We start from the raw sequence: 19,844 nt of genomic DNA on the forward strand, positions 1-19,844 counted from the left end.
TGCTCCCTTCAGCTGTGTACTTCGTCAATCTGTCTGTTCTGCTCCCCACTCTGTCTCTGGTGAATCCTCTCACCCTCCGCATCTCTGGCCTATACCCCAGTTCTGTATGAATAAATAAATAAATCTTTAAAAAAAATAAAAAAAGCAAAACAGTTTGGCAATGGCCTAAGAACAGATTTACAGGAGCTGCCTGGTGGCACAGGAGCTAAAGACACAGTACAATCAAGCTATCAGAAACCACTGCAGCATGAGTTCCATCCCCAGCCAGATTGCTGACCCACACAGCGCAGCAGACCTCTCCTGCATCCAGTTTCTCTCTTAGCAATGTATTTCAGTAGATCTGCCTGTTCTGACCTCTACTCTCTCTGGTGAGTCTTCATGTCCTCCAATCACTAGCCTACACACAAGTTCTTATTTGCATAAATAAAACTTTCAAAAAGTTAAAAAAAAAAAAACAGACTTACAGGAAAAAAGAAAATAAATGAACATACGGAAATAAATTCTTTAATTTATGATCAGTTGATTTGAACAGTGGTACCAAAATAAATCGATGATCAAAGAACAGATTTTACAACAAAAGGTACTAGGACAAGTAGACATCCACATGCGAAGGTGCGAAGGAATGAATATGGACCCAATACTTTATTTCATATATAAAAATTAATTTGAGGGCCCTTCCTTGTGGCTCAACGGGTTAGGATGCAGCAGTGCAAGCTGGCTGCAGCCGCTTCAGTGCAAGTTCAATCCCCGGTGCCGGAGGTGATCCACATGGCACCGCAGACCTCTCCTGACTCTCCCACTGCTCCCCTCAGCAATGTTCTTTGTTGATCTGCCTGTTCTGCTCCCCACTCTGTCTCTGGTGAAGCCTCTAAATGTCCCTGCACCTCTGGCCTGTTCCCACATTCTGTATGCATAAATAAATAAATCTTTAAAAAATAATAATAATTCTAGGCCCTCCCTGGTGGTGCAGCAGGTTAAAGCACAGCACTGAGAAGCTAAAGCCACTTCCATATGAGTTCGATTCCTGCTTGCCCCAGAGGTGACCACATGGTGTGGCAGACCTCTCGTGGCTAGACCGTTGCTCCCCTCAGCCGTGTACTTGGTAGATCTGCCTGTTCTGCTCTCCACTCTGTCTCTGGTGAAACCTCTACCGCCCCTGAGCCTCTGGCCTGTACCCCAGTTCTGAATGTACAAATAAAATAAATCTTTAAAAAATAAATAAATAAATAATTCTAAAGGGATCACAGACTACTTAATATGATAGCTAGAACTCTTAGAGGGAAACACAGATGAAAATCTTTGTGACTTTACTTTACACAATGGTTTCTTAGGTATAATAACAAAGCCACAAGAAACCAGAGAAAGAAAACTGGTTTTCACCAAAAATTTAAAACCTCAGGTTGCTTCAAAGTACACCATTGAGAAAGTGAAAAGACAACCCACAGAATGAGAAAAAATATTTGCAAATCAAACATCTGATAAGGGTTTACTGGATAAGTAAAACACCTATGAAACAATGAAGAAATAATCCAATTTTTTAAATGGACAAAAGAATAGATATTTCTCCAAATATACAGAAAATTAAATGACCATAAACACATGCAAAGATGCTCAATATCTTCACAGAAAAGCAATCAAAACCACAGTAAAACACCACTGTTCCTACAAAAAAAGTAAACCGTCGGCCCTCCCTGGTGGCGCAATGGGTTAATGTCAGCATTGTGAAGCTATCCTCAGCCACTGCAGCACTAGCAGGATCCCTTGACAGGGAGATAGCACACATGGTGAAGGTGAAGCAGACCTCTTCGGTCTCATCTGCTGCTCCTCTCAGCAGTGTATTTCAGTCAATCTGCCTGTTTCTGCTCCCAACTCTGTCTCTGGTGAATTTTTTCACCACTACCCCCATCCCCACACCTCTTGCTTGTACCCCCGTTCTTGTATGAATAATTAAATAAAATTTTTTTTAAAAAAGTAAACTTGTGTTGAAGAGGATGTGGACGATTAAACTCTCAACTGCTAAAAGGAATGTAAAATGATGGAGCCTCTATGGAACAAAATTTAACTGCTTCCGAAAAAATTAAACAATTGGTAAATATGATCCAGTAATTCCACTCCTGGATATAATACCTGAGAACTAAAAACATTCACTAAAAAAAGAAAAAAACTTGTGATGGGAAACCCACGGGGATTACAACTGAGATGGGAAAAAAATGTACAAAATGATGTAAAAATAAACTATTATATATTTTCTTATTTTATTTATTTATGCATACAGAACTGAGGTACAGGCCATAGGTACGGAGAGTGAGAAGATTCACCAGAGAACAGGCAGATCAACGAAGTACACGACTGAGGGGAGCAGCGGGAGGATCAGGAGAGGTCTGCCACACCATGTGGTCGTGGTCACCTCCGGGGAAGGCAGGGATCTAACTCATGCTGAAGTAGCTTTAGGTTCTTAGTGCTGTGCTTTAACCCCCTGTGCCACAGGGAGGGCCTAAAAGAGTACTTTTTTTATCAGAATAAATAGTCTTTTTGAAGTTAGAAAAAAAAAAGAAAAAAACTTGTACAAGAAAGTAGATATCAGCATTATTCATAGTTGCCAAAAAGTGGAACCATACAAACATGTGATAACAAGAGATAGTCAAAATGTGGTCAGTACACCCATATAATGGAATATTTTTCACTCATAAAAAAGGAGTACTATTACATACTATAAAATGTACAAATTATAAAAAGCAAGCTAAGTAAAAGACACTGTACACAAAGAGCCACATATTGTGTGATTCCACTTACATGAAATGTCCAGAATAGATAAATTCATAGAGACAGAAAGTAGCTTAGTGGTTGTCAAGGGATGAGGAAAGAACTGGGACTGACAAGGTTTCTTTTGGGCTGATGGAAATGTTTTCAAGTGGTAGTGATGACTGTACAACATAGTAAATATGCAAAAAATTACTCAACTGGGCACTTTATAAGAAGAGTAGATTTATATTTGTGAATTACATCTCAGTAAAAAATGAGATAAATAATATTGAAACTAAAAACCAGAGCAGTATTGTGCCATCCTAGCCCCTAAGGCCAGTCTGTGTGGGTACTTGCATTAGCAAAAAAAAATAATAATAATAATAAATGTATCAGTTGCATGAAGATATTCCTTCTCCACGTCTCTCTCCATTAACGGACCTAAGAACACTAAGTTATGATTATGTTTATTCCTTTTTTTAGTGAAGAAAGGGAAATATGGAAAATCTGAAATGATCTCTTATATCACAATAGGCTTTTCTTGCCATTATAAACTCATTCTATATGAAGGAATATGCTACCATAACCAGAAACATGAGAGTTATTCTAGTTTCCTTCTCTCTCATTCTTCTCATCCAATCAATAAAATCCTACCTATTTTAGGTCTTAGCTATCAAGTATTTCCTCAGTCAGTACTCTCTTCTCTACTCCTATTCTACTATACTCTACAACCCCACACTTGCTTCTAGTCTTGTTTTCTTTACAACTAACACAAATGCTACTATCAGGAACATCTACATAAACTAATAGGCTTAACCACTAAAATTTTTCATTGGCTCTCTAGCATTTACAGCACTTGAAACCTATTTATGTTTCCAGGAAGCATCACTGCATATCAATCCCTAACCCACTTTCCACGTTAGTAACAGCTTGCTTAACCCATTTGCTCAGTCTGTAAAAGCTAACCAAAACAACCAAAAAAATGTAATCTCTCCCACCCCTAAATTTCTCTAGCAGTTTCTTATGTACATTTCCCTAAGCAATTCATCAGTTTCTACTTTGCACTATTTTTTGTTTTTCTCCCTTGACAGAAAAACAGTGACCTAAACTATTTCTCAGTGCATTTAGAATCTCCATAGAACTATCATTCAAATATATATGATGATTGATATAAGACACATATAAGTGCTCTGGAAGCATTATCACATTTCAGGATTTACTTGCTTGTAATCTAAAATGTTGGGGGCGGGGGCATTTCATCCTCCCTCAGGCACCTTCCCAATTTCTGAATAATTACCATTCCAAATAGTAAAATCATAGATTAGGGACCAAAATAAATGAAGTTTAAAAAAAGAAAAATCTAAAAGTTGATCCCAGAGCAAAAACATATATATGTGTATGAATGTATGTATACATACACTGTAACTGAATGAATGAATACCATGCACCACTTCCTTTTAATTTATATAAAAAGAAACCAACAATTATAACTAACCTAACATTTAAAGGGATTTAAATGCAGACAGTTTTTTATGCAGATTTTTGTAAACACAGTGATTGATGCAAACATATCTTTGTCAACAAAGATTTATAAACAAAGAGAAAAACCCTTACCACCTAATTACAAACTGAACCTGAAAAAACAAATTTTGAACGCTAGGAAATTTATATATCCAAGTTTGACACTGTTGCAATCTCAGACATTAACAAGACAAAAAAAAAAAAAAGGAACAATTTCACTTATAGTAAAACATCTCAAAAAACGCCTTCATTAAAAGAACATGCAGCATTAGAATCCCAACAGCATTTTCTGGCTTAGATGTCCTTTCAGGACAATGACAAGTTCATCACTAAGCGGAACTCACTTGAAGAGTATTGGTCCTCAAGTTTTTCACACAAAAACACATGTCACTGACCCCTTGCTCAAAATAACAGTGCTGAAAGGCTGATTTCGTTTTAGGAATTGGAAAACACTTACAACATGGCTTTGCAAAAAGTCCAGTTGAGCAAATGCGCGCTTCAACTTACTGACGTCGAGATCCCCTTTCATCACAGATACACACACACACACACACACACACACACACACACACACATCCCGCCGAAGCATCCTACCAACCTGGCTACTGCCTCGGACGCGGGCCGGAGCCCGGCGGAGTGAGGACTGGCTTCGGAACCTGCGCCCAGTGCCTCTGACACTAAAGCCAAAGCCGGCTGATTCCTTCCCCCGCGACTCCCGCGTCCCCTGGGCCACGTAAGTCAGCTCGCGCCCCGACTCACCCTCTGTAGTTTTTCCAGGACCTGCCCCAAGTACAGGTGAGGGGCTGTCCTGGGCCCCTCCATGGCGCCAAGGCTACCTGACAGTCGTGGCCACAGCCAGGGCCTGGCCGGGCCACGACAGTCGCCAGAGAACACGCAGCGTTCGGTCCGGAACTCAAACCCTCGTCGGCAAACGGAACACACCACTGCGGAGCCGGCAGCAGGGAGGCTCGTGGGCAACCGGCGTCCCACGGCCTGCAGGATCCTCGCTGCCCAAACGGGGAGCCTCGGCCCATAGGGTAAGCTTTAAGTGCCGAGGCTCTTCCCGCCTCCGGTCGCCCAGCAGAAGCCTGACGCGCGCCTCTCCCCGCCGTCACACCCCCGGGTTTGGTTTCGGCCGGGCGGGGGGCGGGGCGGCGCTAACTGCCCTCCCACTTCGCGCAACTCGGCCGACGTGTCCTGGGCGTTTGCTCTTAAAGGGGCAGGCGCTCCCCCAGACCAAATCACCGCCGTAAGTAGTCGGTAGCTTGGGACTGAGAGACCCTGGAACGTGGCCTCAAGCTTTGAGCTGTGGTCTGAAGCGCGCACCCCGCGAGGCAGCGGCTGTGAACCCGGACTTCCCAGCCCGGGTGGACGCGGCAGCGGGAGGGCTGCCCTTGAAGGCCCTTTGGCCCTGGAGCGGGCGCCAGCCCAGCCTCAAACCCGAGGTTTTCTCTCTCAGAGCCGCTGGAGCCTGTATCTATATTCCACCCAGCGTTGAAAGCATCGTACCCTGGGAGACCCAGCCTGCTACGGAAAGCCGACCTCCACCTTCGCTGCGGTCAGAAATGGGCCTGCGGGGCCCGGCTGGTGCGTCCTTCCAGAAGTGTCCAGACTTTGTACGCGAAAGCCTCCCGACTCAGCTGTGCTCGGGGCGAAGTTCAGTTGCTGCAGCCGACCGACCGAAGCTGAGTCGAGCCACCTCTGGACAACGGGGGTTCAGGGTTCGAGGGCTTTACTCACTGATATGCGCTACCCCGGCACCCGCCTGGCAGCCCCGTCTGAAAAGCCTCTAGCGCTGGGCTACACAACCCCACCTTAAACCTAGCTGAGCCTCAGCTGGGCGCGTGCTTTCTTCTCTGGGCCAGAAGCTAAAAGTAGCACGTTGCCCTCTAAATATAGGAGCCTGTCTTTGGTTCCGTTGAGTCAAGTCCTGAGGACTGAATTTGTTAGTGAGAGACGGTTTTAGCTGACCTAGGTGTCAGGGAGGGATAAGCCGTCTCTAGTCTTCCATGCCAGCCCAATGACCAGGCTCACCAAATGCCTTGGGGAAGCAACTCAGAGGAGCACAGAACTTCCTCCCCAGCAGATCACCCAAGAGAACTCAACGCAAGAACAAAATGTTAAATTCTTGAGAAATTTTCTTAATGCAAGTTCTAGCAACAACCTAAAGGTTGTGCCAAAGAGAGTTTTAAAGCAGTAGCCCAAGTTCAGGGCAAGTGGTTTTTAAGAGTAAGATGTTTGCTGAACTCAGCTTTGCTCAATATTTGCCACATCTGCCTAAGGAATTTCAGGAACTCTCAGTGTCAGAAGCAGTAGAAATTGCTTAGCTAGTCTCCTTGTTTAAACTGTTATACAACCTTCATCGGAGGTACTGTGCCGAAATTACATTTGGTGAATTTTAGTTTATAGTCAAAACTGACACATATCCAAAATTTTCTCTTTAGAATTTCAAAGACTGAGGACTACCGGTGACTCAGTTGGAACATTGTATTGCTGGACTAAAACTCTGAAGTCTAAACTCCAGAAGCATTTTGAGCTTTTCAGGACCTATTTTGTTTATAATCTAAAACGTTTAAAAAAAAACAAACAAAACACGCAACCCCTTTGCCCTCCCAAGCAAATCCTTGCCCTTTTCCAATTATTCAGAAATCACCATTCCAAGTATTACAAACATAGATTAGGAGAGAAAAGAACAAATGAACTTTTAAAAAAGACAAATCTTAAAATTTCTCCTTGACGCAAAAACAATAAAATTTCAACTCAGTGCCAAGGTCAAAACTAACTTCTATACACAAAATAGTCATATAGAAACTTACCTCTTCCTCTCGATCTTTCAATTTTTTTTAAAGTTCATGTTAAAATATGAAAATAAAACTCTACTAAGTACCTCATCTCCTTGAGAAGGATTTCAGATTGTAGGATATCCTGCACTCTTCTGTTTCCACATTGATTGTGATCCTGTTTTGACAGTTGTGTGGTAAAGGGGTGCTGTAGGTGGAGTTGTGACTACCAACCCATAAATCAATTTCATGGACACCACTGTTACTAAATATATATAAACCCCTAAATGCTATACTTATTACTACCCGCTTAACATCTACAGTGGAAATGAGAAATTTTGATTTGGAAACTGATTCAGTTGTTCTATTCGCTGGTTTGCTCATATAGAGTTCGTGATGTTTACCATGTAAAAGATATTCAAAGGTCGTTCTTCACAAATAGACATGGATTTTGCAATCTTATGTAGTCCTACTTTTATTTTTTTTAATTAAATAGTGAACAAATGTTGTTAGTGTTAATGACAGATAACAGAAAGTATGAAGAACAGAGGAACATACCAACCAGATAATCTTGTCCACACTTAGGAATTGATTTCCCTTATGAAGGGCCCCCATTACAAAGCTCTAAATACTAGTTACACCCACTTAATTAAACAGGCAATGTCAGCCTATCAAATCTAGTGTTTGGAAGAAAATCAAACATGCTGAGCCACATTTACATTCTCTGCACTAGTGATGTAATAGTTCTCAGAAAATACTGAATCAAGAACTACCTGTTGAACAAGAGCTGGGTAATTTCCATTGTTTATTCAACATATAAATGAAGCATTCTAGTTAAGAATATATAAATGATAGAACTGAAAGGCCCTCCTCAAGTATAAATTAGCTCCCTGTACTTGAATAATTCAAAAAATTACATTCTGTACAAAATCTAACTGAAATTACCCACAAATAAAAACAACTCCCTGATACAGTTGGGCAAGAAGAAAAGGAAATGTTTTTAAACTAAATTTACCTGGAAAACTGCTTAAATTTTCCATTTACTAGTTACTCAGAACTATATCATGGGTGCTTATGAGCTAAGATTGTAGAATTCTAGATCTGGCAGGAACTCTTCAGAGCATTATGAACTTTAAACACCACAGAGGCCAGGTACTTAAAATAAATGTAGGGAAACAAAAACTGTGTGTCTTTGAAATCCAAGTACTAAGCAGCTTGAGATTGAGAATGGAAGACTGTAAGTTGTATACTTTCCAGAAGAACTTAGAAATCCAGACTTTTATGTGAATTCACCTTGTAAATGAACTAACTATTGCATACATCTCTAAGCAATGCACAAGACATGCTTGATCAACAACCTATTAACACATCTGGTTTTTATATTTGAGTTTTAAATATGAGACCCCTCCTAAGTTTACAAACTTATTTATTTGCACAAAAATAAGCATACTTTGCATACCTATATTAAACATTTTATATAGAGGTAAGTATGGTGTACAGATTAGTAATTATGTTTTTAACTGAGTCACTTCACTGGTATTATTTTTGCAGGAGGGGAATGACAGGTAAGAGATAGATATACCATCAGCCATAGCAATATGTAGAATTCCATGGGGAGTTGAAAGTTTTTTGACTATTTTTATCATCATTAGTATTATTAATTTTTCTACTCTATGCAAGAACAGATTTCTAAGTAAAGTTTTTAATCAATATCTTCAGGACCAAATCATACATACTAAATTAATCACTGACTGGGCTTATTTGCCAGGTATCCCCTTTGAAATAAAGCAAAGAAATGAAATGAGAGGAGGCCCCTGAAAGCAAGATGATGTATGTTGTTTTGTCTAAAAGACATCACTATCAGCGACACCACTGTCTACCTGTTCACCTTAGCTAGAAACCTGGTAAGTTACCTTCACTGTTCCATTTTTTTCTTGCAACATTTAATCAATAATTAAATCCAACGAATTCTATCTAGAAAAGGTCTATCAAGTTTGTCCTTCCTATCATTTTAACAGTCACCATTGAATATTAGGCCAAAGGTTTTAAAAAGTATTTTGTTAGCCAAACTCAATCCACAAAACATTTTGTCTGACCTGCATATTTGTATTAAAAAAATGAATATTTGCCAGCATACGTATATCTTTTAGACAAAGTATATCCTCGCCAGTTGACTATAATTATTCCCTCTACCTATGCTTCAATCATTTCATTAGTTTGTAAACCCGGATAGAGACTTGCACCGTTTATTTTCTAAACAAAAGTAATAACTTTTGACCATGTTGATAGATCAATGTTATCAATGAAACTTTTTCATTTTACTCTCTGCCTAAAATTCCCCAATCCCTGATCTTCTGCAAGATAAAATTCAACTTCCTATGGTAACATACCAAGCTATTCTTTATCCAGGCCTTGCATTTATCTTCAATCTTATCCTGCATTCAGTGTGAATTGCTACTGGTCTCCCAAAGTGTCATAACCACTCCCACCACTGTGTTTTTAAAAATGCTTTCTTCTCAAAGTATCCTTTCTTTGTCTGGCTAACTTCTACACTTTTCTTCAAAATCAGCTCACATATAATCTCCTCTGGGACACTTTCCAATCTGCTCTTCCTGAGCCTCTCTACCTATCACTCCCAGGCAGCTCCTACTGTTTATTAGTGGTATCCTATGATTATCACGGCCCTGAATTAGGATTATTGCTTTTCTTACTGTGTGCTTAACTAGACTAAACTCTTTGAAAACAACCGTTACAAAATTTCACTTTAGGGGCCTTCCCTGGTGGCACAACAGATTAAAGTGCAGCACTGTGAAGCTAGCCATAGCTGCTTCAACACAAGTTTGATCGCCAGCCAGGGAGCTGACCCACATGGCACAGCAGACCCTCCTGGCTTGCCTGCTGCTCACCTCAGCAGAGCATTTCAGTAGATCTGACTGACCTGCTCCTCACTCTGTCTCTGGTGAATCTTCTTATCCCCCTGCACCTCTAGCTTGTACCTTAGTTTATATGTGCATAAAGAATTTTTTTAACAATAAAATTTAATCTTGAAATACAGATAACACAAATAAATGTACTTCCTCATTATATGGAAGCACTAAATGAAAAAAGGAACTAGCTTTTGTTGAAGATATCTTGTGTGTCAGATACTACAGATAGATACTTTAGCAGTTTTTAGTGTCTCCTTTACAATATTGAGACAGGATATATATGGTGAGATCAACAGTAAATGAAAAAGCAAATAGAGTTTAGAATTTTAGTATTGTTTGATTAAGTTTTGAGATATTAGTCACTTTTATAAAGCTCTCACTTTATGCAATTTGAGGTAGTAGTTCTCATTCAGATATAATTTCTTAAAGATTCATTTTTTATCCATAATACTTCCAAACTAACTCATATAGAATAATTTACCCTGGTTTGGAAAAACTCCTTAACATTGCTGCAACTAAACATTCATCAAAAGAGAAATCTTATATATAAGATTTTATGAAAGGGGGGGAGTTATGTAAACTTTACATAAGAAGGATTCATTCAAACATAAATTTCAACTAGTAATAGTTGCATAGTAAATAGTGAAATTATTGTAAAAATTTGAAAAGTCAACTTACCTTTTCTGTCAGAATTAAAATTCGTGAATATGCAGAGTTCATGAAATCATAAATATCCCATTGAAATAAATACTTCAGAATCTGATACTCCGAAGCATATTCTGTTGATTTATAAATAAAAATATGATGTAACTTTTGTATCTAATTTTTCTTTAATTTCTGAATTAGAAAAAAAACTTGCTTCTTACCTTTTTGATCAGCGTATGTTTGCGAAGACACAGAGTTGTCACCTGAAAACATCTGATTGTTCAGCAAGTTATTTTCCATGGATCTGTCAGTTTCTACTTGAATAGATTCTTCAGTATCCAGTGATGTTTTTGATTTCTCACCATGATTTTTAGAAGGATTTTTGAAATATTCTTCTTCGTGAACTCCATTAGGTGACTCCGTATCAGAGCCCGTATCTGCAAATTAATAAAGATAATTGTTGTTTTTTTTTTTTAAACTTGACTTATTGTAGTTTTCCCTTTTGTTTTCTAAGCAAGTTATTCGTTGACTCTTTGTGGTCATTGTGACTTCACTAGGGAAAGAATTCACTAAAGCACAGTAACTATAGCCTCATGTAAAAAATTAACACACACTTAGTGTTTTAAACAACATATTCTCTTAGAGTGCTGAAGTCCAAAATCCTGAAATCCAGGTATCAGCAGATCTGTTTTCCTTCTGAAGTCTAATGGAAAATCAATTCCCTTGCCTTTTCTACTTTCTCAAGAGCATGGGCCACGTGGTTTTGACCCCATCTCTTAGCTTCAAAACCAGCAGTGATAATTTCTCTCTCTCTCTCTCTCTCTCTCTCTCTCTCATAATGACCTTTTGCCTTCCTCTTATAAGAAAATTGTGATTCTGTTGTACACACCAGGATAATCACTAAGACTAATCTCGGGATGCTTTACTTAATCTTATCTGCTGGGTCCTTTTTTTCATTGTGAATTAACATACTCATAAAGTCTGGGGGTTAAGAAATGGCATCTTGGGCCTCCCTGGTGGCACAGGGGTTGAAGTCTCAGCCTTATCAAATTATCACCAGCCACTGTGGTTAAGTTTGCTCCCCAGACAGGGAAGCCAGCCTACATGGCACAGCAGATCTCTCCTGATCCACCTATTCTTTTTCCTGTCTGTCTCTAATGAATCTTCTCAGCCCCTGCAACTCTAGCCTACATTCCAGTTCTTGCATGCATAAAATAAATATAAATATTAACAAAGAAAACATGGCATCTTTAAGAAAACATTATTCAGTTTACCACATAGCCTTTCCATGGACAGAGGAGAATTTTTAAAACTTTTTACAATTCTATTTTTGATACCCCTTTTTTTTTATAAGGTTTATTTTATTTGAGCCCTCCCTGGTGGCACACAACATGTTAGGACACAGCACTGCAAGCTTGCCACAGCCTCTTCAGTGTGAGTTGGATCCCCAGCCTAGGAGGTGACCCACATGGGATGGCAGACCTCCCCTGTCCCACCCGCTGCTCCCCTCAGCAGTGAATTTCGTCACTCTGCCTGTTTGCTCCCCAGTCTGTCACAGGTGAATCCTCTCACTGCCACTGCACCTCTGGCCTGTATCCCAGTTCTGTATACATGAATAAATAAATCTTTTTTAAAAATATTTACTTTATAGCTGGGGTACAGGCCAGAGGTGTGGAGGATGATATGATTTGATTCATCAGAGAGAGAGTGGAGAGTAGAACAGGCAGATGTACTGAAATACACTGCTGAGGGGAGCAGAGGGCGAGACAGGAGAGGTCTGCTGTGACTTGTGGGTCACCTCCCTGGCAGGGGATGGTGATAGCTTCATAATGCTGAGACTTAACCCCTTGCACCAGCAGGGAGGCCCTTGATGTTCTTTTTTATGTCTTAAAAACAACTTACAAATAAACCTAACACCAGCAACTCTATTGTACTACAAAAGTACATAACTAAGAAAAAAAAAGTACATAACTAAGACAGCAAGTAGACTCCCATAGGATTTCATTTTTCGTAGATGCAATGATTATCAAAGAAGGTGTAATAGTAAAAAATCATTGCAAAAATATCTATCACCACCATTCAAGAAAATTGGTAAGATTTTTCTTAACTTTATTTGTTAGTGAACCAGAAAGAGAGTTAAAATGACTAAAATTGTTTATAGTTTCCACTGCATACTTGATAGTTAACTGTATTTAATAGATGGGTGTGTGAGAGAGAGAAAGAAACTAAGCTACTAAAATGAGCAAATATTTTAGCAATTAATTTTCAATTTTTGCAATTTTTTTATCCTGGTTCATGCATACCTACAACACATGTTTGCTACTAGGTACTATCAAATATAAAAATCATTATCACTCAAACTTTTAATGAGGTTGCTCCAACATTAGAAGTACCCATTACTAAAGAAACTATTGTTAGTTGTAGTTAGGGTATGTACTAACTTAGAATATGTAAAATCAATTTATAAATGATGAAGTTCCAATCAAATATCAAATATTGCACTTTTTCTGCTCTCCCTTAACATCTAAGCTTTTTTACTCTCTTCATCCCATGTATTTTTTATTCTTATATAGTATAGTAAGATATCTATTTAGAATATTAAAGAAATGATGAGTGAATAGAAACTTGTAAATATCCAAATCAGATACATTTTTTTGTAACAAGTGAAAATTTCAGAAGATATGGTTGAGAGCAATTCTTATTGGCTATCACTTACAGAATATTCTAGATTTTTTGTTTGTTTTTTAAAGATTTATTTATTGAATGATGCTTACAGAACTGGGGTAAAGGTCAGAGGTGTGGTGGGTGAGAGGATTTACCAGAGACAGATTGGGGAGTAGAACAGGCAGATCTACTGAAATACACTGCTGAGGGGAGCAGCAGGCAGGTCAGGAGTGGTCTGCCACGCCATGTGGGTCAGCTCCCTGGCAGGGGATCGAACTTGTGCTGCAGTGGCTTCAAAGAGCTTCATCTTGTGGTGCTTCAACCTGTTGTGCCACTAGGAAGAGGCCCCAGAATATTCTAGATTTTAAAGTAGATTCTGTTACTTGCTAATTTACTTCAGTGTGTTGTGTAAGACAATATAAAGTAAGTCCAAAATACTTTCTTGACAAATCATTTAAATTGGCCTTAGGAATTATACACTTATTTTAGAAATGTCAAGAAAAGGTTGATAGCATTGAAATAGCATTATGTGTGTTTGTATTAGCTCAGTAAAGAGAAAATACTGTTATTATAAGTACAATATAATAATAGCTACAAGATGTTTTCATCTAACTGTTAACCAAATACATGCTGCAGTAAGCATACACAAATATATCCTTTTTTGTTCAGACCCAATAGAGCATAAAGCTGTTCTAAGAAATCATGTTAAAATCAATACTAAATTGTATTTTGAATTTCTGTACTATTAATATGTCTGGCAAAGGCAAAGCTTCACATGAGATTAATGATTCCTTAACTTGGAGAGCTCATGAAATTTATATATTATTTCAGCAAGATATGAATATCACAGATTACTGAAAGAGAACTGAAGAAATTATCAATCTTATCACTGTTTTTTTAAGGAAGCCAGATAAATCTACACTGCCATATCAATTTTATTTACTATCCAGCTGACCATATGGTCATTATCTTAGGGGAAATGTTAATTTTATTTTGCATTTCAATGAAACAATGCTGGTAGAGGTTTAAATAAAATATTTTTCATTTAAAAAATATTCCTCTTTTTTTTTTGGCTTTTATACTACATGTTAACTATTTAAATGAATTTTTAAAAGATTGATTTATTTACTTTATGCATACAGATCTGGGATACAGACCAGAGGTGCAGGGCAGTGAGAGGATTCATCTGAGACAGTGGAGAGCAGAACAGGCAGATCAACTAAGTACACTGCTGAAGGGAGCAGCAAGTGAAACAGGAGAGGTCTGCCATGCCATATGGGTCATCTCCATGGGATTGAACTCAACACTAGGTGGCTGTGGCTTTCTTGCAATGCTGCATCCTAACTGGCTGCACCACCAGGGAGGGCCATATTTAAATTACTTGTAAATAATATGCCTGCATTAATATTTGAAATAACAATATTTATGTATATTTCTTAATAGCTTTCACTTAAAATGATTACTTTCTAAAACTAATTTTGTAAATTTTAATTTATATGTAGAAATTTGTGCACTTATATAATGTTGTACCATGTAAATACATGTGCATGACATGTCAAGTAGCTATCAATTTTTAAGACAATTCAATTCTCAAACAGTTTAAACTGTTAGCTTGATTGAATGAATTAATCAGTTTTTTTTAAGATCTAACTAGTTCTATATTAAATGAACTAATCAAAGTTATTTTTCTAAGCTCTACGTAAACTATATTATTCAAGTAAAATTTTTTTTACTTGAAATTATTTCTCAGTTACTCTTTAAAACAAGGATATGAATGTATTTGTGCAGTCAATATTAAAGAGTAGTAAATGAATTATTTAAGTCCCAATTATGCTTTGGAGCTATGAATTTGATATAGCACTTTGATGCTGTCACTTATTTAGCATTTTCTAAAAGTCTCAAGTGAGCAAATCTGTATAATGCCACGTGAGGACATTAAAATTAAAAATGAGCAATCAACTGAAGAGTCTGAATACAATGAGACTGTTGTAAATACAGCTATACTGTATTTACTAGACTACTAAAATAGTAGTCTAGGATAATTTTTAATAGCATTGGGGAAAATACAGCTTATTCAATAATAGCACTCAAATTTACATTGGCTATATTTGATTTTTTTAAATATTGTTTTGAACTGCATTAAGTGAATATATAAGAAAATCAACCTTTTCTATAGTAACTTCATATTTAACTTGCTCTGAGTTGTTATTTTCATAAGACTTATACCTACACTTAAGGATTTACAGTAGATATAGATATATCATACTGATAATTGTTTTAAGTCAAATAAAATAATGAGTAACTTCATATTTAAGTGTACTGGGAAACAAAAGAAGCCCAGTTGGAGTTTTTACTGTGTGTGTAAAATAGATATTAGTATCATAATATAAATAACTATTCCTAATTTATCTCTTTTGTAAATTCTTTTATCAGTGTATTATTTTTCTCTAATTGTAGTTAGCTCACACTCAGTCTTTCCCCAACATTGTCTCAAAATCAATGACTCAGAGGCCTCCCTGAGGGCCTCAGGGTTGTAACCATGGTAGCCCACTGTTGCAGCCTGAGTTCCATTCCCAGGCAGGGAGCTAAAAACCCATTACATGGTGAAGCAGACTTGTCCTCCTATAAAGGAGTAAAGAGAGAGATCCTGATGGACTGTGTTGGAAGGTTATAGAAGCCATGGTGGTTGGTGTGGTATGGTAAACACAACTGAAGAGCTGTGAACCTATACCTCTGAGTCACACACAGTGTTGTAAACCAGCATTGCCTCAAAACAAAAGTACAAAAAAGAAAGAAGCTATATGTTGAGGATCTTGATCAAGCAACGAGCTCATGTTTTGGAGAGTATTAAGAAATCACATAAAATTACTTTGAAGATTTTAAAAATCCACTAGTTCTAACAGAAATATGCTTTCTTCTGAATTTGCAGCATTGTTAATCTTTTCTTGTGAAAGGTTTCTTTGTCATTATAGGATTCAATTGTTCCTGTGTTATTTGCCAATATTTGCTGAGTTTCTAATCTGTCCATCATAGAGACATAAGATTGAACACGTGAGAGTCCTATTATATAATATAATCCATTTGTTTTTAATCATAGGACTTGCTGGGTACCAGATATCTGGATCTAGAAGTATCCTCTAACCCTATTCTCATCTGTTGCCCTCACTTGAGTTTCCAGAATTGAGATACTTAAGGGGGAAGGTGAAAACTTTTTATCTTATTTTTGCTTGAGTTTCCATATTATTTTATATACTTAAAGAGACTCTTTGTATAATAGACTTCCTTAGGGAAAAAATATCTACAGATCTAGGAAAAAATTGCTTTAGGATTATTGAATTATTTTAATTATTAATTTCCCTCAATTTATGTTTCTTTAAAAATCATTCAAATAAAGTTATAACAGAAAGGTATCTATGATCTAATATATAAATGTAAATGAGCAAAAGTTGTCATCTGCCAAAATAGGAAATCAGTGGTCATTGTCTAAAATAGAATAATCAAAGCAAAAATATATAAAGATTTTATGTCAAAAACAGAGGTAGATACTAAAAGAAATTAGTTTTGAAATTAATAAGTTTTTGTCCCTTGAACAGAGGTGGGAGCAGAGATGGGTTGGGGGGAGAGAGTGAGGGTTAGGGCATTAATTGTTAAAAAATAAAAGCTGGGGCCCTCCCTGGTGGCGCAACAGGTTAAAGTGCAGCACTATGAAGCTAACACAGCCACTGGGGCATGAGTACAGTCCCCAACCAGGGAAGTGACCCACATAGTGAAGCAGATCTCTCCTGACCCAGCCGCTGCTCCCCTCAAGCAGTGTATTTGAGTACATTTGCCTGTGCTGCACCCCACTCTGTCTCTGGTGAATCCTCTCAGCCCCCGCACCTCTGGCCTATTCTCCAGTTCTGTATGTATAAATAAATCTTTAAAAATAAAATAAAAGCTTTAGCTCTATTTAAATCTTTTTTTTTTTAAAGATTTATTTATTGTGCATACAGAACTGGGGTACAGGCCAGAGGCTCAGGGGCGCTGAGAGGCTTCACCAGAGACAGAGTGGGGAACAGAACAGGCAGATCGATGAAGTACACTGCTGAGGGGAGCAGCGGGCGGGTCAGGAGAGGTCTGCCACGCCATGTGGTCACCTCCGGGGCAGGTGGGAATCGAACTCATGTGGAGGCGGCTTTAGATTCTCAGTGTTTTAACCCGCTGCGCCACCAGGGAGGGCCCTCTATTTAAATCTTTTGACCTGTTTATAAATAATACTTCAATAAGAATAAAATGTATTGTAAAATACTGAAAGACCTTCTGGGGATATCATCACATCTCCAATCATTCTTTTCCCCTTAGTATTTTATTTTTGAAGGTTAAGATCTCTGAGAGTAAACCAGAATAAAAGTAAGGTTGATAATGTTGATTATTGAATAAAAGTAAAGTTGATAATGATTATTGAGTAACTTGAAAAGCATAGATTCCTGGACTTTTTCATCTAACTTGTACTTACAAAAATAAATTATGTTTGAAGCAGACCTTTCTTGTCTTACCCACTTCTCCCTCAGCAGTGTATTTCAGTAGACCCACCTGTTCTGTTGCTCAATCTGTCTTTGGTGAATCCTCTCACCACCCCCACACCTCTGGTCTGAACCCTATTTTTTATATGCATAAATAAATTTTTAAAATATTTTAAAAACATAAATGAATAAATTATATTCAATAATTAATTATATAATTTTATACCAGTCTGACTTACTGTATCTGCTTTTTAACATCAAAATTTTCTTATCATCTGTGGGATAACTTTCAACTGAAAATAATTCTGTTTCATCATTTCCAGCTACATTATTTTCATCCAGTATGTGTTCAGAAAATGACAATTCTGTTTCCTTTCGAGTGTTCTGGAAGTTCCAAGGGTTGTCAAAATTATTCAAGAACTTTTGAAAATATGGTAAGGTGCCAGAATCATCTGTTTTCTCTAAAGCATTTTCCTTGCCTACTTGATCTTTAGTTTCCATAGTTTTTGTTATTTTCACCCCTTGTCCCTTATCAAGGTCAAATTCACTTATTGGAGGATGTTCATGTTTCTCTCCTTCACTTCCTTCTTTTCTTTCATCATCTAATTTAATTTTATTGTCATTGGCATATGCAAAACTTAACATACTAAAACCAAAATCAAACCAATTTGGAATGAGAATTGAGCTGCCATTAGTGACTGTGTCTTCTTTTTTTGTTAATGTTTCTGTACATGGAACTGTGGGTTCTTCATCAGATGATATGGAACTAGGAATATCTTGTAGTGGTAGATTGTTTTCTGGAGTCAATTCAAGCTCTGTATCCTCCCCTCCAAAACCTAAATAATTTGTAAATCCACCGCCAAACCAACCAGTGGCTTGAGTTTTGTGATTGTGCCCTGATTCAGATACTAGGGCAGGTTGTTTCTGTGGCATTGAATGGGATTCTGATTCAGGTTTCAGCTTATATTCTCTTTGGGACTCACCATCATTTAATTCCTCTAGGTAATTTTCATCTTCCACTGCTATTTTTCTACTTTGAAATGAGTTTTCATGTAGAGATTCAGTAACTGATTCAAAATTCTGTTCTTTGGCTTGCTCCATTCCAAATCCAAGCCATCCTTTCACTTCAGGCACAGCTGAAGATGGTGGGACATGATCCACCTCTGGAGTGGGTCCCTGTGCTACGCTTCCTGCCTCTACTTCTTCCAAATCTTTTGACTTACTGGTACTTTGGACATCTTCTGGAGCCTCTGATGTTAGAAATTCATATTCAAGCAAAGTACTTTCAGAAGTTGAATAAAATCCAGGTTCTGTTTGAAAATCACTTGCAGAAACACTAGTTATTTGGTCTTCTTCATGAGAATAAATATTTTTGCCATTGTCACTGTCTAACGCACTATCTTCAGTTTCAAATATGTAGCTTTCTTCAAGAAGACAAAAAAAGTCAGATTCCTGAAAAGAAAAAATTTATAACTGACATAAAAATACTAAAACTTCTTGCTTCTCCCTGAATAAATATAGATGGATGACTATGCTGATCACACAACAGCAAAGTAAAAACTTTAAAATTACATCTCCTAATCTCAAATAATTTTATCACAACTGACTTTCTCATGGTTAAGGATATAAATCTAAGTGAAAACTCTTTTTATATTATAACTTATTTATCATCAAGTAGTTGAAAAAAATTGAGAAGCAGAGACAATCAAGACTTTAAATGCATTCTGCAAATAAATTGATGAAAACACATACAGGCCCACAAAATCTTGCTCCTCCGAAGAGTACATTGAATGGACACATGCAATTTTGTGGTAACTGAAAGAACAAAATTTCACAGTACATGGTCATAGATCAGATAGACAAGGACTAAAGTGTGAAGACCTGCTTTCAAGCAACACTAAGACATTTTGACTTCTTTTATTAAGATATTGCCTATTATGGGCCCTCCCTGGTGGCACAGCGGGTTAAAGCACTGCACTAAGAAGCTAAAGCCGGGCCCTCCCTAGTGGCGCAGCGGGTTAAAGCACTGCATTGAGAAGCTAAAGCCACTTCCACATGAGTTC

The 19,844-nt window shown here is 37.7% G+C and overlaps 2 protein-coding genes across 7 annotated transcripts in view; both read right to left on the reverse strand.

Moving 5' to 3' along the window:
* Window positions 1-7,130, reverse strand: part of CTAGE5 (CTAGE family, member 5) — a 59,983-nt gene extending 52,853 nt beyond the window's left edge. For 3 of the 6 annotated variants that reach the window (XM_012724655.1, XM_004681913.2, XM_012724652.1), the window contains exon 1: window positions 5,023-5,282. In XM_012724655.1, the coding sequence (XP_012580109.1) occupies window positions 5,023-5,085 (63 nt within the window). In that variant the 5' untranslated portion in view covers window positions 5,086-5,282. Of the gene's footprint in view, window positions 1-5,022; window positions 5,283-7,079 lie in introns of those variants that run through there. The other 3 variants (XM_012724653.1, XM_004681912.2, XM_012724654.1) reach the window with 2 other exon arrangements.
* MIA2 (melanoma inhibitory activity 2) overlaps window positions 6,737-19,844 on the reverse strand; it is a 20,888-nt gene continuing 7,780 nt past the window's right edge. Inside the window, exons 4-7 of the mRNA XM_004682106.1 lie at window positions 17,996-19,233; window positions 10,837-11,036; window positions 10,649-10,749; window positions 6,737-6,826 (exon numbers count right to left, since the gene is read on the reverse strand). Coding sequence (XP_004682163.1) covers window positions 6,737-6,826; window positions 10,649-10,749; window positions 10,837-11,036; window positions 17,996-19,233 — 1,629 coding nt within the window. The remainder of the gene's footprint in view (window positions 6,827-10,648; window positions 10,750-10,836; window positions 11,037-17,995; window positions 19,234-19,844) is intronic.

This window comes from Condylura cristata, unplaced genomic scaffold (genome assembly GCF_000260355.1).
Source record: "Condylura cristata isolate star-nosed mole 26May11 unplaced genomic scaffold, ConCri1.0 scaffold00013, whole genome shotgun sequence".
NCBI classification, from domain to species: domain Eukaryota; kingdom Metazoa; phylum Chordata; class Mammalia; order Eulipotyphla; family Talpidae; genus Condylura; species Condylura cristata.